The 24,676-nt window shown below is 43.6% G+C and overlaps 1 protein-coding gene across 7 annotated transcripts in view; it reads right to left on the reverse strand.

Annotated features, from left to right (window-relative positions):
- Positions 1 to 24,676, reverse strand: part of CACNA1B (calcium voltage-gated channel subunit alpha1 B) — a 517,223-nt gene that overhangs the window by 224,116 nt on the left and 268,431 nt on the right. For all 7 annotated transcript variants that reach the window (XM_073640296.1, XM_073640292.1, XM_073640293.1 and 4 more), the window contains exons 11-17: positions 22,211 to 22,323; positions 21,613 to 21,725; positions 21,343 to 21,474; positions 21,061 to 21,133; positions 20,804 to 20,921; positions 19,396 to 19,463; positions 17,980 to 18,086 (exon numbers count right to left, since the gene is read on the reverse strand). In XM_073640296.1, coding sequence (XP_073496397.1) covers positions 17,980 to 18,086; positions 19,396 to 19,463; positions 20,804 to 20,921; positions 21,061 to 21,133; positions 21,343 to 21,474; positions 21,613 to 21,725; positions 22,211 to 22,323 — 724 coding nt within the window. The remainder of the gene's footprint in view (positions 1 to 17,979; positions 18,087 to 19,395; positions 19,464 to 20,803; positions 20,922 to 21,060; positions 21,134 to 21,342; positions 21,475 to 21,612; positions 21,726 to 22,210; positions 22,324 to 24,676) is intronic.

A 24,676-nucleotide genomic window follows, 5' to 3' on the forward strand; every position in this document is an offset into this window, starting at 1 on the left:
TCAGTCATTGTACAGGAGGAGGTGAGCTGTGACATCACATATTGTGAATGGTGGATCCTGTGTTATCTACTGCATATAGAGATGTTATCAGTCATTGTACAGAAGGAGGTGAGCAGTGACATCACATATTGTGAATGGTAGATCCTGTGTTATCTACTGTATATAGAGGTGTTATCAGTCATTGTACAGGAGGAGGTGAGCTGTGACATCACATATTGTGAATGGTGGATCCTGTGTTATCTACTGTATATAGAGGTGTTATCAGTCATTGTACAGGAGGAGGTGAGCTGTGCCATCACCTATTGTTAATGGTGGATCCTGTGTTATCTACTGTATATAGAAGTGTTATCAGTCATTTTACAGGAGGAGGTGAGCTGTGACATCACATATTGTGAATGGTGGATCCTGTGTTATCTACTGTATATAGAGATGTTATCAGTCATTGTACAGGAGGAGGTGAGCTGTGACATCACATATTGTGAATGGTGGATCCAGTGTTATCTACTGTATATAGAGGTGTTATCAGTCATTGCACAGGAGGAGGTGAGCTGTGACATCACCTATTGTGAATGGTGGATCCTGTGTTATCTACTGTATATAGAGGTGTTATCAGTCATTGTACAGGAGGAGGAGGTGAGATGTGATATCACATATTGTGAATGGTGGATCCTGTGTTATCTACTGTATATAGAGGTGTTATCAGTCATTGTACAGGAGGAGGTGAGCTGTGACGTCACATATTGTGAATGGTGGATCCTGTGTTATCTACTGCATATAGAGATGTTATCAGTCATTGTACAGAAGGAGGTGAGCTGTGATATCACCTATTGTGAATGGTGGATCCTGTGTTATCTACTGTATACAGAGGTGTTATCAGTCATTGTACAGAAGGAGGTGAGCTGTAATATCACCTATTGTGAATGGTGGATCCTGTGTTATCTACTGTATATAGAGGTGTTATCAGTCATTGTACAGGAGGAGGAGGTGAGCTGTGATACCACCTATTGTGAATGGTGGATGGTGTGTTATCTACTGTATACAGAGGTGTTATCAGTCATTGTACAGAAGGAGGTGAGCTGTGATATCACCTATTGTGAATGGTGGATCCTGTGTTATCTACTGTATACAGAGGTGTTATCAGTCATTGTACAGAAGGAGGTGAGCTGTGACATCACCTATTGTGAATGGTGGATCCTGTGTTATGTACTGTATATAGAGGTGTTATCAGTCATTGTACAGGAGGAGGAGGTGAGCTGTGATATCACATATTGTGAATGGTGGATCCTGTGTTATCTACTGTATATAGAGGTGTTATCAGTCATTGTACAGGAGGAGGTGAGCTGTGACGTCACATATTGTGAATGGTGGATCCTGTGTTATCTACTGTATATAGAGGTGTTATCAGTCATTGTACAGGAGGAGGAGGTGAGCTGTGATATCACATATTGTGAATGGTGGATCCTGTGTTATCTACTGTATATAGAGGTGTTATCAGTCATTGTACAGGAGGAGGTGAGCTGTGACATCACATATTGTGAATGGTGGATCCTGTGTTATCTACTGCATATAGAGATGTTATCAGTCATTGTACAGGAGGAGGTGAGCTGTGACATCACATATTGTGAATGGTGGATCCTGTGTTATCTACTGTATATAGAGATGTTATCAGTCATTGTACAGGAGGAGGTGAGCTGTGACATCACATATTGTGAGTGGTGGGTCCTGTGTTATCTACTGCATATAGAGATGTTATCAGTCATTGTACAGAAGGAGGTGAGCTGTGACATCACATATTGTGAATGGTGGATCCTGTGTTATCTACTGTATATAGAGGTGTTATCAGTCATTGTACTGGAGGAGGTGAGCTGTGCCATCACCTATTGTGAATGGTGGATCCTGTGTTATTTACTGTATATAGAGGTGTTATCAGTCATTGTACAGGAGGAGGTGAGCTGTGCCATCACCTATTGTGAATGGTGGATCCTGTGTTATCTACTGTATATAGAGGTGTTATCAGTCATTGTACAGGAGGAGGTGAGCTGTGACATCACATATTGTGAATGGTGGATCCTGTGTTATCTACTGTATATAGAGATGTTATCAGTCATTGTACAGAAGGAGGTGAGCTGTGACATCACATATTGTGAATGGTCGATCAAGTGTTATCTACTGTATATAGAGGTGTTATCAGTCATTGCACAGGAGGAGGTGAGCTGTGACATCACATATTGTGAATGGTGGATCCTGTGTTATCTATTGTATATAGAGGTGTTATCAGTCATTGTACAGGAGGAGGAGGAGGTGAGCTGGAAAATCCCCCATTGTGAATGGTGGATCCTGTGTTATCTACTGCATATAGAGATGTTATCAGTCATTGTACAGGAGGAGGTGAGCTGTGACATCACATATTGTGAATGGTGGATCCTGTGTTATGTACTGTATATAGAGGTGTTATCAGTCATTGTACAGGAGGAGGTGAGCTGTGACGTCACATATTGTGAATGGTGGATCCTGTGTTATCTACTGTATATAGAGGTGTTATCACTCATTGTACAGGAGGAGGAGGTGAGCTGTGATATCACATATTGTAAATGGTGGATCCTGTGTTATCTACTGTATATAGAGGTGTTATCAGTCATTGTACAGGAGGAGGTGAGCTGTGACATCACATATTGTGAATGGTGGATCCTGTGTTATCTACTGCATATAGAGATGTTATCAGTCATTGTACAGGAGGAGGTGAGCTGTGACATCACATATTGTGAATGGTGGATCCTCTGTTATCTACTGTATATAGAGATGTTATCAGTCCTTGTACAGGAGGAGGTGAGCTGTGCCATCACCTATTGTGAATGGTGGATCCTGTGTTATCTACTGTATATAGAGGTGTTATCAGTCATTGTACAGGAGGAGGTGAGCTGTGACATCACATATTGTGAATGGTGGATCCTGTGTTATCTACTGTATATAGAGATGTTATCAGTCATTGTACAGAAGGAGGTGAGCTGTGACATCACATATTGTGCATGGTCGATCAAGTGTTATCTACTGTATATAGAGGTGTTATCAGTCATTGCACAGGAGGAGGTGAGCTGTGACATCACATATTGTGAATGGTGGATCCTGTGTTATCTATTGTATATAGAGGTGTTATCAGTCATTGTACAGGAGGAGGAGGAGGTGAGCTGGAAAATCCCCCATTGTGAATGGTGGATCCTGTGTTATCTACTGCATATAGAGATGTTATCAGTCATTGTACAGGAGGAGGTGAGCTGTGACATCACATATTGTGAATGGTGGATCCTGTGTTATGTACTGTATATAGAGGTGTTATCAGTCATTGTACAGGAGGAGGTGAGCTGTGACGTCACATATTGTGAATGGTGGATCCTGTGTTATCTACTGTATATAGAGGTGTTATCACTCATTGTACAGGAGGAGGAGGTGAGCTGTGATATCACATATTGTAAATGGTGGATCCTGTGTTATCTACTGTATATAGAGGTGTTATCAGTCATTGTACAGGAGGAGGTGAGCTGTGACATCACATATTGTGAATGGTGGATCCTGTGTTATCTACTGCATATAGAGATGTTATCAGTCATTGTACAGGAGGAGGTGAGCTGTGACATCACATATTGTGAATGGTGGATCCTCTGTTATCTACTGTATATAGAGATGTTATCAGTCATTGTACAGCAGGAGGTGAGCTGTGACATCACATATTGTGAATGGTGGATCCTGTGTTATCTACTGTATATAGAGGTGTTATCAGTCATTGTACAGGAGGAGGTGAGCTGTGACATCACATATTGTGAATGGTGGATCCTGTGTTATCTACTGTATATAGAGGTGTTATCAGTCATTGTACAGGAGGAGGAGGTGAGCTGTGATATCACCTATTGTGAATGGTGGCTCCTGTGTTATTTACTGTATATAGAGGTGTTATCAGTCATTGTACAGGAGGAGGAGGAGGTGAGCTGTGACATCACCTATTGTGAATGGTGGATCCTGTGTTATCTACTGTATATAGAGATGTTATCAGTCATTGTACAGGAGGAGGTGAGCTGTGACATCACATATTGTGAATGGTGGATCCTGTGTTATCTACTGCATATAGAGATGTTATCAGTCATTGTACAGAAGGAGGTGAGCTGTGACATCACATATTGTGAATGGTGGATCCTGTGTTATCTACTGTATATAGAGGTGTTATCAGTCATTGTACAGGAGGAGGTGAGCTGTGACATCACATATTGTGAATGGTGTATCCTGTGTTATCTACTGTATATAGAGGTGTTATCAGTCATTGTACAGGAGGAGGTGAGCTGTGCCATCACCTATTGTGAATGGTGGATCCTGTGTTATCTACTGTATATAGAAGTGTTATCAGTCATTGTACAGGAGGAGGTGAGCTGTGACATCACATATTGTGAATGGTGGATCCTGTGTTATCTACTGTATATAGAGATGTTATCAGTCATTGTACAGAAGGAGGTGAGCTGTGACATCACATATTGTGAATGGTGGATCCAGTGTTATCTACTGTATATAGAGGTGTTATCAGTCATTGCACAGGAGGAGGTGAGCTGTGACATCACCTATTGTGAATGGTGGATCCTGTGTTATCTACTGTATATAGAGGTGTTATCAGTCATTGTACAGGAGGAGGAGGTGAGCTGTGACGTCACATATTGTGAATGGTGGATCCTGTGTTATCTACTGTATATAGAGGTGTTATCAGTCATTGCACAGGAGGAGGTGAGCTGTGACATCACATATTGTGAATGGTGGATCCTGTGTTATCTACTGTATATAGAGGTGTTATCAGTCATTGTACAGGAGGAGGTGAGCTGTGACGTCACATATTGTGAATGGTGGATCCTGTGTTATCTACTGCATATAGAGATGTTATCAGTCATTGTACAGAAGGAGGTGAGCTGTGATATCACCTATTGTGAATGGTGGATCCTGTGTTATCTACTGTATACAGAGGTGTTATCAGTCATTGTACAGAAGGAGGTGAGCTGTAATATCACCTATTGTGAATGGTGGATCCTGTGTTATCTACTGTATATAGAGGTGTTATCAGTCATTGTACAGGAGGAGGAGGTGAGCTGTGATACCACCTATTGTGAATGGTGGATCCTGTGTTATCTACTGTATACAGAGGTGTTATCAGTCATTGTACAGAAGGAGGTGAGCTGTGATATCACCTATTGTGAATGGTGGATCCTGTGTTATCTACTGTATACAGAGGTGTTATCAGTCATTGTACAGAAGGAGGTGAGCTGTGACATCACCTATTGTGAATGGTGGATCCTGTGTTATCTACTGTATATAGAGGTGTTATCAGTCATTGTACAGGAGGAGGAGGTGAGCTGTGATATCACATATTGTGAATGGTGGATCCTGTGTTATCTACTGTATATAGAGGTGTTATCAGTCATTGTACAGGAGGAGGTGAGCTGTGACGTCACATATTGTGAATGGTGGATCCTGTGTTATCTACTGTATATAGAGGTGTTATCAGTCATTGTACAGGAGGAGGAGGTGAGCTGTGATATCACATATTGTGAATGGTGGATCCTGTGTTATCTACTGTATATAGAGGTGTTATCAGTCATTGTACAGGAGGAGGTGAGCTGTGACATCACATATTGTGAATGGTGGATCCTGTGTTATCTAGTGCATATAGAGATGTTATCAGTCATTGTACAGGAGGAGGTGAGCTGTGACATCACATATTGTGAATGGTGGATCCTGTGTTATCTACTGTTTATAGAGATGTTATCAGTCATTGTACAGGAGGAGGTGAGCTGTGACATCACATATTGTGAGTGGTGGATCCTGTGTTATCTACTGCATATAGAGATGTTATCAGTCATTGTACAGAAGGAGGTGAGCTGTGACATCACATATTGTGAATGGTGGATCCTGTGTTATCTACTGTATATAGAGGTGTTATCAGTCATTGTACTGGAGGAGGTGAGCTGTGCCATCACCTATTGTGAATGGTGGATCCTGTGTTATTTACTGTATATAGAGGTGTTATCAGTCATTGTACAGGAGGAGGTGAGCTGTGCCATCACCTATTGTGAATGGTGGATCCTGTGTTATCTACTGTATATAGAGGTGTTATCAGTCATTGTACAGGAGGAGGTGAGCTGTGACATCACATATTGTGAATGGTGGATCCTGTGTTATCTACTGTATATAGAGATGTTATCAGTCATTGTACAGAAGGAGGTGAGCTGTGACATCACATATTGTGAATGGTCGATCAAGTGTTATCTACTGTATATAGAGGTGTTATCAGTCATTGCACAGGAGGAGGTGAGCTGTGACATCACATATTGTGAATGGTGGATCCTGTGTTATCTATTGTATATAGAGGTGTTATCAGTCATTGTACAGGAGGAGGAGGAGGTGCGCTGGAAAATCCCCCATTGTGAATGGTGGATCCTGTGTTATCTACTGCATATAGAGATGTTATCAGTCATTGTACAGGAGGAGGTGAGCTGTGACATCACATATTGTGAATGGTGGATCCTGTGTTATGTACTGTATATAGAGGTGTTATCAGTCATTGTACAGGAGGAGGTGAGCTGTGACGTCACATATTGTGAATGGTGGATCCTGTGTTATCTACTGTATATAGAGGTGTTATCACTCATTGTACAGGAGGAGGAGGTGAGCTGTGATATCACATATTGTAAATGGTGGATCCTGTGTTATCTACTGTATATAGAGGTGTTATCAGTCATTGTACAGGAGGAGGTGAGCTGTGACATCACATATTGTGAATGGTGGATCCTGTGTTATCTACTGCATATAGAGATGTTATCAGTCATTGTACAGGAGGAGGTGAGCTGTGACATCACATATTGTGAATGGTGGATCCTCTGTTATCTACTGTATATAGAGATGTTATCAGTCATTGTACAGCAGGAGGTGAGCTGTGACATCACATATTGTGAATGGTGGATCCTGTGTTATCTACTGTATATAGAGGTGTTATCAGTCATTGTACAGGAGGAGGTGAGCTGTGACATCACATATTGTGAATGGTGGATCCTGTGTTATCTACTGTATATAGAGGTGTTATCAGTCATTGTACAGGAGGAGGAGGTGAGCTGTGATATCACCTATTGTGAATGGTGGCTCCTGTGTTATCTACTGTATATAGAGGTGTTATCAGTCATTGTACAGGAGGAGGAGGAGGTGAGCTGTGACATCACCTATTGTGAATGGTGGATCCTGTGTTATCTACTGTATATAGAGGTGTTATCAGTCATTGTACAGGAGGAGGTGAGCTGTGACATCACATATTGTGAATGGTGGATCCTGTGTTATCTACTGCATATAGAGATGTTATCAGTCATTGTACAGGAGGAGGTGAGCTGTGACATCACATATTGTGAATGGTGGATCCTGTGTTATCTACTGCATATAGAGATGTTATCAGTCATTGTACAGAAGGAGGTGAGCTGTGACATCACATATTGTGAATGGTGGATCCTGTGTTATCTACTGTATATAGAGGTGTTATCAGTCATTGTACAGGAGGAGGTGAGCTGTGACATCACATATTGTGAATGGTGTATCCTGTGTTATCTACTGTATATAGAGGTGTTATCAGTCATTGTACAGGAGGAGGTGAGCTGTGCCATCACCTATTGTGAATGGTGGATCCTGTGTTATCTACTGTATATAGAAGTGTTATCAGTCATTGTACAGGAGGAGGTGAGCTGTGACATCACATATTGTGAATGGTGGATCCTGTGTTATCTACTGTATATAGAGATGTTATCAGTCATTGTACAGAAGGAGGTGAGCTGTGACATCACATATTGTGAATGGTGGATCCAGTGTTATCTACTGTATATAGAGGTGTTATCAGTCATTGCACAGGAGGAGGTGAGCTGTGACATCACCTATTGTGAATGGTGGATCCTGTGTTATCTACTGTATATAGAGGTGTTATCAGTCATTGTACAGGAGGAGGAGGTGAGCTGTGACGTCACATATTGTGAATGGTGGATCCTGTGTTATCTACTGTATATAGAGGTGTTATCAGTCATTGCACAGGAGGAGGTGAGCTGTGACATCACATATTGTGAATGGTGGATCCTGTGTTATCTACTGTATATAGAGGTGTTATCAGTCATTGTACAGGAGGAGGTGAGCTGTGACGTCACATATTGTGAATGGTGGATCCTGTGTTATCTACTGCATATAGAGATGTTATCAGTCATTGTACAGAAGGAGGTGAGCTGTGATATCACCTATTGTGAATGGTGGATCCTGTGTTATCTACTGTATACAGAGGTGTTATCAGTCATTGTACAGAAGGAGGTGAGCTGTAATATCACCTATTGTGAATGGTGGATCCTGTGTTATCTACTGTATATAGAGGTGTTATCAGTCATTGTACAGGAGGAGGAGGTGAGCTGTGATACCACCTATTGTGAATGGTGGATCCTGTGTTATCTACTGTATACAGAGGTGTTATCAGTCATTGTACAGAAGGAGGTGAGCTGTGATATCACCTATTGTGAATGGTGGATCCTGTGTTATCTACTATATACAGAGGTGTTATCAGTCATTGTACAGAAGGAGGTGAGCTGTGACATCACCTATTGTGAATGGTGGATCCTGTGTTATGTACTGTATATAGAGGTGTTATCAGTCATTGTACAGGAGGAGGAGGTGAGCTGTGATATCACATATTGTGAATGGTGGATCCTGTGTTATCTACTGTATATAGAGGTGTTATCAGTCATTGTACAGGAGGAGGTGAGCTGTGACGTCACATATTGTGAATGGTGGATCCTGTGTTATCTACTGTATATAGAGGTGTTATCAGTCATTGTACAGGAGGAGGAGGTGAGCTGTGATATCACATATTGTGAATGGTGGATCCTGTGTTATCTACTGTATATAGAGGTGTTATCAGTCATTGTACAGGAGGAGGTGAGCTGTGACATCACATATTGTGAATGGTGGATCCTGTGTTATCTACTGCATATAGAGATGTTATCAGTCATTGTACAGGAGGAGGTGAGCTGTGACATCACATATTGTGAATGGTGGATCCTGTGTTATCTACTGTATATAGAGATGTTATCAGTCATTGTACAGGAGGAGGTGAGCTGTGACATCACATATTGTGAGTGGTGGATCCTGTGTTATCTACTGCATATAGAGATGTTATCAGTCATTGTACAGAAGGAGGTGAGCTGTGACATCACATATTGTGAATGGTGGATCCTGTGTTATCTACTGTATATAGAGGTGTTATCAGTCATTGTACTGGAGGAGGTGAGCTGTGCCATCACCTATTGTGAATGGTGGATCCTGTGTTATTTACTGTATATAGAGGTGTTATCAGTCATTGTACAGGAGGAGGTGAGCTGTGCCATCACCTATTGTGAATGGTGGATCCTGTGTTATCTACTGTATATAGAGGTGTTATCAGTCATTGTACAGGAGGAGGTGAGCTGTGACATCACATATTGTGAATGGTGGATCCTGTGTTATCTACTGTATATAGAGATGTTATCAGTCATTGTACAGAAGGAGGTGAGCTGTGACATCACATATTGTGAATGGTGGATCCAGTGTTATCTACTGTATATAGAGGTGTTATCAGTCATTGCACAGGAGGAGGTGAGCTGTGACATCACATATTGTGAATGGTGGATCCTGTGTTATCTATTGTATATAGAGGTGTTATCAGTCATTGTACAGGAGGAGGAGGAGGTGAGCTGGAAAATCCCCCATTGTGAATGGTGGATCCTGTGTTATCTACTGCATATAGAGATGTTATCAGTCATTGTACAGGAGGAGGTGAGCTGTGACATCACATATTGTGAATGGTGGATCCTGTGTTATGTACTGTATATAGAGGTGTTATCAGTCATTGTACAGGAGGAGGTGAGCTGTGACGTCACATATTGTGAATGGTGGATCCTGTGTTATCTACTGTATATAGAGGTGTTATCAGTCATTGTACAGGAGGAGGAGGTGAGCTGTGATATCACATATTGTAAATGGTGGATCCTGTGTTATCTACTGTATATAGAGGTGTTATCAGTCATTGTACAGGAGGAGGTGAGCTGTGACATCACATATTGTGAATGGTGGATCCTGTGTTATCTACTGCATATAGAGATGTTATCAGTCATTGTACAGGAGGAGGTGAGCTGTGACATCACATATTGTGAATGGTGGATCCTCTGTTATCTACTGTATATAGAGATGTTATCAGTCATTGTACAGGAGGAGGTGAGCTGTGACATCACATATTGTGAATGGTGGATCCTGTGTTATCCACTGTATATAGAGATGTTATCAATCATTGTACAGAAGGAGGTGAGCTGTGACATCACATATTGTGAATGGTGGATCCTGTGTTATCTACTGTATATAGAGGTGTTATCAGTCATTGTACAGGAGGAGGTGAGCTGTGACATCACATATTGTGAATGGTGGATCCTGTGTTATCTACTGTATATAGAGGTGTTATCAGTCATTGTACAGGAGGAGGAGGTGAGCTGTGATATCACCTATTGTGAATGGTGGCTCCTGTGTTATCTACTGTATATAGAGGTGTTATCAGTCATTGTACAGGAGGAGGAGGAGGTGAGCTGTGACATCACCTATTGTGAATGGTGGATCCTGTGTTATCTACTGTATATAGAGGTGTTATCAGTAGTGTTGAGCATTCCGATACTGTAATATCGGGTATCGGCCGATATTCGCGGTATCGGAATTCCGATACTTAATTCCAATACTTTTACAATATCGAATACCGGAATCGGAAGTTCCCATAATGCCTGCGCTCTGCAGTGTCTGTGAAGGATGACAAGTTGGATGGCAGCGCGATCCAGCCTGTCATCAGAATGCCATCCCAGCGTGGGAGAATTCTCCTGATTGTTTAAAAGCCGGCGGGCGGTAAAAAGCCGCCGGCTTTTAAACAATCACACAGCCCCATACTGCTTCCCCGCAGCCTCCCACCCCGATCCTCCGCTCCCCTCGCCACCTCCAATCCCAATCGTAAATTAGGACCGGGCGGGGAGCGCAGCACCAAGGAGCGAAGGACCCGGGCGGGGAAGCCGGCAGTGAAAAGACTTCGCCGCCGGCTTTCCCGCCGGTTATTTCAAATGAACAGCTGAGGTATCAGGTGATGCCGATCAACTGTTCATTTGAAGTCGCCGCGGTGCCCTCAGAGGGTTCATGTGAGTTCATGCTTGACTGCATGAACTCACATGAACTTTCCCACGGCCGCACAGGTCAGCCTCACCTCCCAGACCCGTCATGATTAGTGTGTGTGCGGGGTGTGTGTGCGGGGTGTCTGTGCGATGTTTGTGCGGGTGTGCGCGGTGTCTGTGCGATGTGTGCGGGTGTGTGCGTGCAGGCAGACATAGGCCGATGTGACACTACTACTCCCATCGGCCTATGTCTGTCCCCCGTCCACTCGTGCCAGCAGGATCAGCTCGATGGGAGCAGTAGTTCCCATCAGCCTGATCCTGCTATTTAAACTGCCCTACTGTGTCCCCAATAAATGTTAGATACATGTCATTGGTGGCCAGTGGTTACCTACAATAAATTAGTTCATACATTACCTGTCCCCGCCGATCGCCACCTAAAATAAAGTAAAAAATAAAAAACTACACCTATACTCACCTAGACACCTAATTCCCCGAAGCCATCGATCTCCTGTAATAAAATATAAAATAATAAACCACAACCTTATCCTTACCCCTCCGTAGCAGTCCACGAGTGTCCCACGATGATCTCCAGTTCAGAGCAGCCACATAGAATGTGACCGCTCTGAACCGCTGCTGCCGCTAGAATGACGGGGCCGTAAGGGTTCACCGGAGTTCAGGCAGCGCTGCTCCGGTTAGCTGCTTTACGGCCCTGCTGTATCGTGAGAAATTCCCACGGTACAGCAGTGCCGTAAAGGAGGTCTCCGGAGCTGCGCTGCCTGATTGCACTCCGGTGACCTCAGTCAGTGGCTCCCGCTGCCGGGAGCGGACGTGTTCCCGGCAGCGTGAGCTTACAGCAGCCATGACAGCTGTCACCATCTCCAGATGTGACAGCTGTGCATGGGAGATCAGCGCAGGAACGTGGAAAGGTAACTATTATTTTTAGTAAACTAAGAATTAAATAAAATTGTGTGTTTTATTTCAAATAAATTATTTTTTTCTGGGTGTAGTGTGTGTTTTTTCTTTTTAACACTTTGTAGGTTAGTAATGGGGGTGTCTTATAGACGCCCATCATTACTAACCTGGGCTTCATGGCAGCTGGCGCTGACATGAACCCCACCACTATTACCCCCTGCCACCGCACCAGGGCAGCGTGGAAGAGCGAGGCTAAGTGCCAGAATTGGCGCATCCTATGGATGCGCCATTTCTGGGGCGGCTGACGGCTGGTGTTTCTAGCCTGGGAGGGAGCCATTATTCATGGCACCCTTCCTGGGCTATTAATATCAGCCCCCAGCTGTCTGCCTAGTCTTTGCTAGCTATTAAAATAGGGGGGACCCCACGTCATTTTTTTGGGGGGGGTCCCCCATTTTAATAGCTAGTAAAGGCTAGGTATTCAGCTGGGGGCTGATATTAGTAGCCTGGGAAGCTCCGTGGGTTTTACCCCCTTCCCAGGCTTCAAACATCTGCCCCAGCCGTCTGCTTAACCTCCGCTAGAGACTAAAATTATGGGGGATCCCACGCCATTTTTTTTTTAAATAAATCCTTTATTTTAACACTAAATGACATTTGAGGAGTTAATAAAGATGCAGTCCCTAAATTATTATTTATTTTTTAATTAATTTTTCCCAAAACTTTTGACGTGGGCTTTGCTATATTTTTGTATGCCAGCCAGGTACAGCATCCAGCTTCTATGAACGCGCCATTTTCCGGGGCGGCTGCAGACTGCAATTTTCAGCGGGGGGGCAGAAAGCTTGGGCCTCCCTGCGCTGCAGATTCCATCCCCCAGCTGTCTAGTTGTACCTGGCTGGACACAAAAATAGGGCGAAGCCCCACGTTTTTTTTTTTTAATTATTTCATGAAATTCATGGAATAATTAAGAAAAAAAGGGCTTCCCTATATTGTTGTGTCCGGCCAGGTACAAATAGGCAGCTGGTGGGTGGGGGCAGCCCGTTCCTGCCTGCTGTACCTGGCTGGACACAAATATAGTGCAAAGCCCCACGTCAATTTTTTTTTAATTATTTCAGGAAATTCATGAAATAATTAAAAAAAAATTGACGTGGGGCTTCGCCCTATATTTGTGTCCAGCCAGGTACAGCAGGCAGGAACGGGCTGCCCCCACCCACCAGCTGCCTATTTGTACCTGGCCGGACACCACAATATAGGGAAGACCTTTTTTAAAAAAATTATTTCATGAAATAATTAAAAAAAAATTGACGTGGGGCTTCGCACTATATTTGTGTCCAGCCAGGTACAGCAGGCAGGAACGGGCTGCCCCCAACCACCAGCTGCCTATTTGTACCTGATTGGACACAACAATATAGGGAAGCCCTTTTTTTCTTAATTATTCCATGAATTTCATGAAATAATTAAAAAAAAAAATGCGTGGGGCTTCGCCCTATTTTTGTGCCCAGCCAGATACAACTAGGCAGCTGGGGGCTGGAATCCGCAGCGCAGGGAGACCCAAGCTTTCTGGGCCACCCCCGCTGCAAATTGCAGTCCGCAGCCGCCCCAGAAAATGGCGCGTTCATAGAAGCGCCATCTTCTGGCGCTGTACCCAACTCATCCAGGGCCCTGGTGCGGTGGCTCACTGGGTAATAAAGGGGTTAAGGCCAGCTTGGCATTATCAGCTGGCCCTAAGCCCGAAATTCATGGGGTCACGCCAATATTAGACATGACCACCATGAATTTCTAGTAAAGTATTTAAAAAAACACAACACCCAGAATAAAGTCCTTTAATTGAAATAAACACACAATTCTTTATTGTTCTAAATTAAACCATACTTACCGTCTCGCCCATTCCAGCTGAAGCCAACGATCTCCTGCAATAAAAGTAAAATAATAAAGCAACCTCATCCTTACCTTTCCATGGCTCCCACGACAGCTTCAGCTCTGCTACATCGAGATGACAGGCTGGACCGCAGCAGAACGCTGCCATCCAGCCTGTCATCCCGCAGACACTGAGAAGCGCAGGCATACTTCCACTCCTCAGTGTCTGGCTGTGACGGCATCCAGATGAGCCGAGGTCATGTCCAATGAACTCAGCTCACCTCATGTACGTCACTGACAGCGTGGGAAAATTCTCCTGCACTCAGCACTTCAGCGTGAGAATTTTCCCACGCTGTCAGTGACGTGCATGAGGTGAGCTGAGTTCATTGGACATGACCTCACCTCATGTATGTCACTGACAGCGTGGGAGAATTCTCACGCTGAAGCGCTGAGTGCAGGAGAATTTTCCCACGCTGTCAGTGACGTGCATGAGGTGAGCTGAGTTCATTGGACATGAACTCGGCTCATCTGGATGACGTCACAGAGAGACACTGAGGAGCGCAAGCATGCCTGCGCTTCTCAGTGTCTGCGGGATGACAGGCTGGATGGCAGCGTTCTGCTGCGGTCCAGCCTGTCATCTCGATGTAGCAGAGCTGGAGCTGTCCTGGGAACCATTGAAAGGTAAGGATGATGTTGCTTTATTATTTTTCTTTTATTGCAGGAGATCGTTGGCTTCAGCTGGAATGGGCGTGATGGTAAGTATGGTTTAATTTAGAACAATAAAGAATTGTGTGTTTATTTCAATTAAAGGACTTTATTCTGGGTGTTTGTGTTTTTCTTTAACTTTGACTATGGGGTTAGTAATGGGGGTGTCTTATAGACGCCTCTCCATTACTAACCTGGGCTTGATGTCATCTGGCATTATAAGCTGACATCAACCCCAACCCCATTACCCCACTGCCACCGCTACAGGGCAGTGGGAAGAGCGAGGCTAAGTGCCAGAATTGGCGCATCCTATGGATGCGCCATTTCTGGGGCGGCTGACGGCTGGTGTTTCTAGCCTGGGAGGGGGCCAATATTCATGGCACCCTTCCTGGGCTATTAATATCAGCCCCCAGCTGTCTGCCTAGCCTGTGCTAGCTATTAAATTAGGGGGGACCTCACGTTATTTTTTTGGGGGGGTTCCCCCATTTTAATAGCTAGTAAAGGCTAGGTATTCAGCTGGGGGCTGATATTAGTAGCCTGGGAAGCTCCGTGGGTATTACCCCCTTCCCAGGCTTCAAACATTTGCCCCAGCTGTCTGCTTAACCTCCGCTAGAGCCTAAAATTAAGGGGAACCCCACGCCATTTTTTTTTTAAATAAATCCTTTATTTTAACACTAAATGACAAGTACAGTAATCAACACTGTCACTGTACTTCATATATATGTGACTGACATGTTTCTATCTATCTAATCTATGTGTGATTCTCTATTCCTTCTATTCTAAATTGTCGGGTACAGATGCTGAATTGCCGGCCGGCTTTTTTAAAGAGACGGTGCACGAAAACACTAATATTTTTTTAAATAAATCCTTTACACTAAATGACAAGTACAGTAAGCAACACTGTCACAGTACTTCATATATATGTGACTGACATGTTTCTATCTATCTAATCTATGTGTGAAGCTCTATTCTGTCTATTATAAATTGTCGGGTACCGCTGCTGAATTGCCGGCCGGCTTTCTTAAAGAGACGGTGCACGAAAACACTAATATTTTTTAAAATAAATCCTTTACACTAAATGACAAGTACAGTAAGCAACACTATCACAGTACTTCATATATATGTGACTGACATGTTTCTATCTATCTAATCTATGTGTGAAGCTCTATTCTTTCTGTTGTAAATTGTCGGGTAGCGGTGTATGCCGCTGATGAATTGCCGGCTTTTCATGTCATTCTACATTATTCTTAGTTGTTTTACTTCATGTAGAATTAACCTACAAGGAAAGAAAGGGTTTATTTTCATTCCGATATTTGTGTCCCATTGACTTGCATTGGTTTCCGGTATCGGAATCGGCGATATCCGATACTTTTTGGGTATCGGCCCGATCCAATCCGATACGATATTTCCTGATATCGGAAGGTATCGCTCAACACTAGTTATCAGTCATTGTACAGGAGGAGGAGGAGGTGAGCTGTGACATCACCTATTGTGAATGGTGGATCCTGTGTTATCTACTGTATATAGAGGTGTTATCAGTCGTTGTAGTCCTGTCTGTGATGATAATCAGTCTGCTGAACATAACATCAAGTATGAGTCTAGTGAGGCCTAATGATATCCATGTATGTGTGTGGGTATGTGTGTGTGGGTATATATATATATATATATATATATATATATATATACACACATATACACATATACACACACAAACATTTATACACACATGAGGGAGATATCAAAAATTGGAAAGAGAAAACGTTATAAAGCTTTTTGTTTCATTTAAACAATTTGTACTGTTAAGATCTCCGGATAGGTGGGTTCCTTTCCGGGACCAGATATGACTAAGGAAATGACTGAATGGATTTACTGAAAGGGTTAGAACTACTTGTACTTCTTTTTTTATTATTTTGAGTGGCTCTTTTTCAGTCACCAGCAGTTTTGGACACTTTTAAGCATGGAGATTTCTTGCTGATTTCACGTCAGCACCGCCGCATCATCGCCAGCAGACATATAGGCTGGATTGTGAATGTAGGCAGCCATCTCACTGCATCCATCGTGAGCAAAACCCACATCCATCTGCTCAGAAAAACTCGTCCATCTGACTTACACATCTGCTTTTTCATCTTTTTATGTGCTGGAGGGAACTGTGGCAGATTGTCCTGTTGCCTGCCTCTTATCGTGGTGTGAGGCATCCACTAGGAATAGGTATGTACGTGCACTCTAGAAGTAATGTCTAGTGTTCAACTGGGTCTGTCTGTGCACTTTGAACCTTTGAAAACATGACCTGCAAAAAAGGGGTCCCCAATTGAGACTCTAACACATAGCAGACAACTCCCGCAAATAAGTGTGCATGTTTTCCCTCAGTGAGCTGCCCGTGTATATGACAGACCACACGTGGACCAATTGTAGCCAATGTAATAGTGCAGATGGGCAATTTCACTATTCGGCTCCATTTTTGCAGCATATATGCTCCGTCTGATTAGGAACTTATACAGTCACTGTGCATTGCACAAAGAAATGCATGAAGGCTGTATGGATTCCTAGCATGGAGCTACAAGTCTCTGTTGCAGTCATAAAGGCTCCGTCAGGTGCTGTGTGCACGGCGCTACTCCATGTAGAAAAGGAGAATACCATATATTTTGGGGGGGATTTGTGTGGATGGGAGAAATAACCTTTTTATTGCTGGATATGAAATCCAAAGCACACAGAGGAACAGTGCGTGTCCATATGATTATATGGAGCAGTATTAGGCTATGTTCACACACATCATTTTAGCAGTATTTTTTTTCCTGCAGCCAAAACCTGCTCTCTTGACAGTAAAAAAAGTTTTTGCTGCTTTTTTCATTGCATTTTTGTTGTTTTTTTTGGAGTGCATGTGTGATTTGTCTACAGTACATGCTTAATAAAGTTACTTTTAGTCATTAGAAAAATGCAACAAAACCCGTTTGCTATTTTTTTTTTTTCACTTTCTCATTGCTTTCTATAGGTGAAAAAACACTGCAAAAATGCTGAAAGAATTGACACGCTGTAGATTTCAAATCAGAACCAACATCTCCCCTGACCCAACCATCAGTCGGCCAGCGCCACAATGCACATTAGACCGGCGGCTGAACCCATCGATATCAGCGGCTTCAGCCAACATTAGTCTAATGTGTATGGGGGCCTTGGGGGCCTTAAGGGGCAAAGTTATTTTGCTAGAGGTGGACGGGGGCTAGACTGGGCATTCCTTCAGAACTGGGAATTGGGTAACTGATAGATAAGAGGGGGCACAATCTACACAATTGATCCTTACGTGGTAATTGAAAGATTTGCCGCTGACATAGGACTGACTTCCGCCACTTCCTTGGCTTTTTGCAGCGCTAGTTTCTGATTGGTTGCTTCTTCCATCTCCTCCTCATCCTATAACAGGAAACACTAATTTTGTGATCCAAACACAGTAACAAATTCACACATGTAGTTTACAAATAGAAAAAAGGGCAGTTGCACAGGAAAGAGCATCAGCAGTACAATAAAACCTTGTTATTATAGCTCCTGAGATGCCATTATTCCTTGTGGAAACTGAAAAGTGGCGTTGGGTGACTTAGAATCCAGACAAAGCTGCCGGGGGAAAAGTATGCAAATGAGCTCTCATCAAAAGGGAAGAAAGCTGGCTCTCTAGTGCCACCTATTGGATGTAGCTATCCTATATTATTACATGTCTGACAAGTCTTCCAAAAAGAAAAGGCAGCTGTTTTATGGTTTTTGCCCCACATCAGTGCTTTTTTCCTCTTGGAGGAGAGCGGTTTTGCATGCTTGCTTATCTACAGACTGCTATTAAGAATACTAGATATTTTGCAGGTTGCCCCTTTTCTTCAGCAGTTCTTACAAATACTAGAAAGTTACTGGAGAGGAAAATGTCCCCATCAGACAAAATAAGGCCTGTCTTGAAGGGCTGCTCCAGCGCTGGTCACTTCGGCATCAGGAGGTGAGCAATGAAGATGATGTTGTGTCGACAGGCGCCTGCTGCCCACACACAGCCGGCAGGTATTGTGCACCTTCATCAGAATAGGATGCATGAAATCTGCCGGCTGCACGCGTCCTGGCAGGCGCCTGATGACGGGATGTTATTATGGCCACTGACCACCAGATGCAGAAGTTACCAGCACTGGAACAACCCTATTCAGAATAGATCTGTTCGTTAGGATGGCTACTCTTTGTCCGCTTGCAGGATCTACTATGGACTTAAAGGGGTTTTCTGGTTTAGAAAACCACTGTCAAATGCTAGGAATTAATATAAAGGGTCCCCCCTTCAGGTCCCCTCATTTATTTGCAGAGTAAGGATACAAAGAGCGTCTCTCTCTGGGGGAGCAGCACATCTGTACACCACATGGACCACGGACTTCAATGGAGAGGTTATGGAGGCAGTACAGGAGAAATAAACCCTTGCAACTCCGATCACAGCTGATGGCTGGGAATAGTTTTGTTTATTTTCGATGTATAGAAGAATAGCAGATATATAAAAATGTAACCAGTGCTGCGTATGTACGGGAGATAAGGTGTGTGTCCCCGGTCCAATGTTATCACTTATGTAAGGGCTGAACGAGCAGCAGAAGACTTGCGTTGTATGAGATCTATTTCGGATATACTCCAGTCATATCAGGCCACAGCCAAGCACAAGCGGAGCGAGAAATTATTTATAGCGGAGGTTCCCAGCGAGATAATCACATACCTTGGTCAATTCCTGTGCGTTAGCCAGATTGTCAACAGCAATAGCTAAGAATACATTCAAAAGGGTATCTTACATGGACGGGAGTTAAGGACAGGACGTCAGGATGTAAATCTGTTCGCTGATCTTATCCTATACTAATGTACGCCAGTTTGGACACAGTTTATTGCCCGTAAGGCTATAGGGATGGACCTTAAAGTGAAATTCTAGCTTTAATAAAATACTACGTTGCACTCAGTAATTTTTGTCAGCGCTATAGATGGTAGAGCACATGGACGACCAGTGCTCCATTCAATTCCTCCTGGATGTGGTCCTGCGGCTGGGACGGGGGACTGGGAACACAGGATCATCGGCCCTGGTGATTTCCATAAAGAAAAGAGAAGTCATAGGTGGGGATAAGGACTATTTAAGTGCCTGATCTGGGGTCTGAATTAATTTAGGGTCTGATCTAAGATCTGAATTAAGTTAGGGATCTGGTCTGAATTAGGCTGTAGTCCTGCAGCTGGGAAGGGGAACAGGGAAAACTGAATCCCACCCATTCTGGTGGCTGCCATAAAGAGAATTGAATCCATGGGTGGCGATATGAATTATTTAGGTGCCTGATCTGGGGTCTGAATTCATTTTGTAGTCTGGTCTGTGGTCTGAATTATATTTCAAGGGTCTGATCTGGAGTCTGAATTAATTTAGGGGTTTGGTTTAGTATCTGAATTAATTCATGCACCTGAATGCATGTAGAGTTTTATCTGAGGTCTGAATAAATTTAGGGGTCTGAATTAATTTAAGGCTCTGGTCCAGGGTGTAAATTAATTTAGGGGTCTGCTCTGGGATCTGAATTAATTTAGGGGTCTTTGGTCCTCATTGAACCCAGGAGTATGGTCAGGTGTCTGAATTTATTTAGAGGTCTGCCCTGGGGTCTGATTTAAATGGTTATTCCCATCTTCATAGATAATTACTATTGGATAATGCTTGAAAATCCAAGCACTTTTGCCATTTACTGCTTCTTAAAATTGTCAGCCATTCTTGAGATATTAACACCTTTCTTTTGTTTACAACTCATTGCCTAGGACACCGACCACCGGTGCTGTCTAGCTTGTAAGCACTGTGCTGAAGCTGGCTGGGATTAAGAGGCAACAGCACGATCCAGCGATCTTGGCCAGCTTCAAAATAGCTCAACAGAAAAGAGCTTGTGAGCACTGCGCATGTTCTGTGGTCTAGCAGCAGTGGTCAGTCTCCAAGATAAAGAGAGGTAAACAAAAGAAAAGTGTTACTATCTCAAGAACAGTTGAAAATTTTAATAAGCAGTAAGTTGCAAAATTACTTGTATGTACAAGCACTATCTGATAATACCCATTTATTAAGATGGGGATTAATGGACAGTTATAAGAAGTTTGTTTGAAGCATGAAAGGATACAGTTTCCAAACAATGTAAGAATGATGAAATAAACACAGGAGTACATTCCTTTGCTGACGCCTCCTTGTGACTCGATGCCAAAGTACATGACCGTGTTCCAATCCTCTCCTGTCAGGATCTACCATAGGAAACATAGAAAAAGACAGTAAGATTTGAGACATAGTCATTTTGCCATTATAGCAGAAGTGAAAGCTGTAGTGACGAGCTCGAGCAACCAAAAAGCGATAGTTGCCCTGACGCTCGTCATAATAACTCACCTGAAACACAGTTAGTATGGCTGTAGGGAAGGTGTCAAAATTTGTATTTCTTGTCTCTTCTTCAAAGTAAAATCTGAAAAAAAAAATCATATTAAAATATAAAAAAAATATCAATAATAGTTCTATAAAAGTACGTACCATTGCCTTCTTAGACAGGAAAAGAAAATTATTGACTTAAAATTGTGGAAAATGTGATATTTTGTTAAAAATTTGGTCATTCAGGACTTGTCCTTGTGACGTGGACAAAGCTATGTTCTACCAATATGATCTGTGGATACTCACTGTCCCCCAAAAAGTTGCATCCCCAGAAGAGCAAACACTACAATGAAGAGGAAAAGCAGGAACAACAGGCTGACGATTGACTTCATGGAGTTCAATAATGAAACCACCAAGTTTCTGAGAGAGTTCCAGTACCTGGAAACAAAAAAGTTCAAATGATATCGAAAGAGTTTTTAAGAAAATTTTGGCAAGAGAATTTGAGTAAATTTGGCAAATTTTAATTTTGCAAAAAAACAAATTCCAAGACAAGCTTAGGAAAGATAATCTTCTTACTTTGTGACCTTAAAGATACGGAGAAGACGTAAAGCTCGGAGGACGCTGATCCCGAATGATGCTCCTGGTTTTACTGACGCCCAGATGACCTCAAAAATACTTCCGACTATCACCTGCAACATATTAAGGTGCTTATTGAATGGATTCATAAAACACATTGCAATGTTAACCATGCGATATGGCCCGCTCATTTCCAACCAGTACTAATCGCTGACAACAGCCTGCTTGCCACGTCTACATTAGCTTTGCCGGGGCAAAAGCAATTCTGCTACATTATGCCCAGGCAGCTGAATGGAGCCAACTAGATGGATGTAAGGTAAGGAGAGATTGATCAATCCTCCCCTTCTTCTATTGCAAACCACTTTTATTCTCTACTATTAGTCTCCAACCTGCGGACCTTCAACTTTTGCAAAACGACAACAACCAGATTGGGCGTGCGGGAATTGGGACAATCGATCTACTGAAATGTGACTGTCTTCCAAATCTTTCTGTTCCTTTTAATTTACTGTTGCTATACAAAAGTGTATTTTGTACAAGTGGATGAATATACAGACTTGGAAGCAATGTATTATAGTGCAAAACATATAGAATTACCTACCCCAAAATCAAAGCAGTTGAAGGATGAGTGGAAATAATTCCGAGGTCCCAGACCATACATCTTCATTGACATTTCCGTCAGAAAAAGACCCAGGAAAACAAACTCTGCAAAATCTGAAGGAGGATGTACATTTTTTTAATCAAAATATGCATCTTATTGGAACTAAAGGAGGCAACCATACTGGGAACTGAGAATCAATGATGTCATCTGCCAACTATACTCCATCTGAGAATCCGTGATGTCATCTACCAATCACACTCCATTTGAGAATCTGTGATGTCATCTACCAATAAAACTCCATCTGAGAATCCGTGATGTCATCTATCATTCACACCCCATCTGAGAATCCATGATGTCATCTACCGATCACACTCCATCTGAGAATCCGTGATGTCATCTATCATTCACACCCCATCTGAGAATCCGTGATGTCATCTACCAATCAAACTCCATCTGAGAATCCGTGATGTCATCTATCATTCACACCCCATCTGAGAATCCATGATATTGTGGCGCCCCTGAGGGTTCAGTCGCCACAGGGGTACTGCACCTCAGTTCGAGGTGTGTATCTCCTCTTCCAGGTGAGGATGGAGCATCACCCAGGACCCCACTTCACCATTCAACACTACACCACTCCTGTCCTGAAGGGGGCCTAAATGCACCAGGGTGCTGCCCTGGCCCGGGATAGAGGAGATGGTGGGAACCAAAGATAGGGGGAACAATGTAGTGGGTGAGGGTGCTTGTGGTCTTCTGCCAGAGTCCAGCAAAAGGCTGCAGCTGACCGAAGATACACGGTCCTCGTACTCTGGCCTTGAGACGAGGAGCGGGTCAGAGTTAACCACTGTCTCTACCCGGTCAAGGTCCTGACCTAAGAAGGCCTTGGAGGGGAGCGGAGGAGATAGGCTCCACAGGCTAAAGGATCCCAGGGGGATACGGACGGAGAGGAGTAGCCACCTGTATTCTTTACTCTGGCCTAGCCAGAGGGATTCCTGCTGCAAAAGGGATGACCGGCCCCCGACATCTGACTTTGTTACTTCACGTCTCAGTCAGAAAAGCCCGGAGGCTTAGTGGATCCCAGAGGGATACGGACAGAGCGGCCTACGCCACCTGTATCTCTTACACTGCGTTTATCCAGTGGGACCCGGCCTTACAACACGTTCGTACCACACACAGTCAGAAGACTCAGTGGGAGAACCTACCAAGGAGAGGAACACACACCAGCGGGGTCTCGACAGGTGCTCCTGATCTACCTGGAAAGTGCTGAACCCCCTTCCCGGTGGCCGCAGTGCACTGTGAGTAGCAGAGAGAAGCTTTGCGGCTGAAAGTTCATCCCCAAGTGAGTAAAGTCCCGGATGACTTCATACACCGTCTCAGCTCATTGTTTCCTGCGCAGCACTGCACCCACCATTCCTCCTCACACTGCCCTGAGGCCTGCTCCGCCTGTGGGGAGCCGTCCCATCTTAGCTGCCCGTAACACCGTCCTGAGTGGACTGAAGCAGCGCTGGTGCCCATCACCGGAAACCGCAGGTGGCGTAGTCGAAATACCACTCTTACTTGAAAGCCCATTATATCTTTTATGTGACTGCCCTGGGCACGGACCGGGTCTAGGCCACGACTGCATCCCTCCCGCCACCCCTACTCTGACCCGGCTCCGAGTACCCCAAAGCTCAGGGAGGGCGAGAGGTGTCACAATATCATCTACTGATCACACTCCATCTGAGAATCCGTGATGTCATCTACCATTCACACCCCATCTGAGAATCCGTGATGTCATCTACCAATCACCCTCCATCTAAGAATCTGTGATGTCATCTACCAATCACACTCCATCTGAGAATCAGTGGTATTATCTACCAATCACACTCCATCTAAGAATCTGTGGTATCATTTACCAATCATACTCCATCTGAGAATCTGTGATGTCATCTATCATTGACACCCCATCAGAGAATCCATTATGTCATCTGCCAATTACACTCCAGAGAATCAGTGATGTCATCTGCCAACTATATATACTCTGTATGATAATTAGTGATGTCATCTACCAATCACATCCTATCTGAGAATCAGTGGTCACCTACCAACTACACCATATTTGAAAATGCGTGATGTCATCTGACAACTATACTCCATATAATAATGTCATCTACCAATCCCACCCCAACTGAGAATCCGTGATGTCATCTACACATTACACTCCATATGAGAATGAGTGATGTCATCTCTTAGACATGAGCAAATAAATTCATAGCACTCTGGTCCAGCAGCCACATCAGTATTGTGTGACCACTGAATGGTAGCCCTGAATGGTAGCCCTCCTCCTACCTACCCTGGCATTTCCAGCTTTATTTCTGATAAACCGGCTTGGAGCGATGTTGTGTGTCAAACTGCAAAGATAACATTGCACCAGGTTGGCTAATCAAAAGAGGAGCCGGGTATGCCGTCAGGTGTGAGCAGCCTTCATAT

This window comes from Phyllobates terribilis, unplaced genomic scaffold (genome assembly GCF_046119375.1).
Source record: "Phyllobates terribilis strain yellow unplaced genomic scaffold, ASM4611937v1 Scaffold_7__3_contigs__length_470593459, whole genome shotgun sequence".
Taxonomy (NCBI): domain Eukaryota; kingdom Metazoa; phylum Chordata; class Amphibia; order Anura; family Dendrobatidae; genus Phyllobates; species Phyllobates terribilis.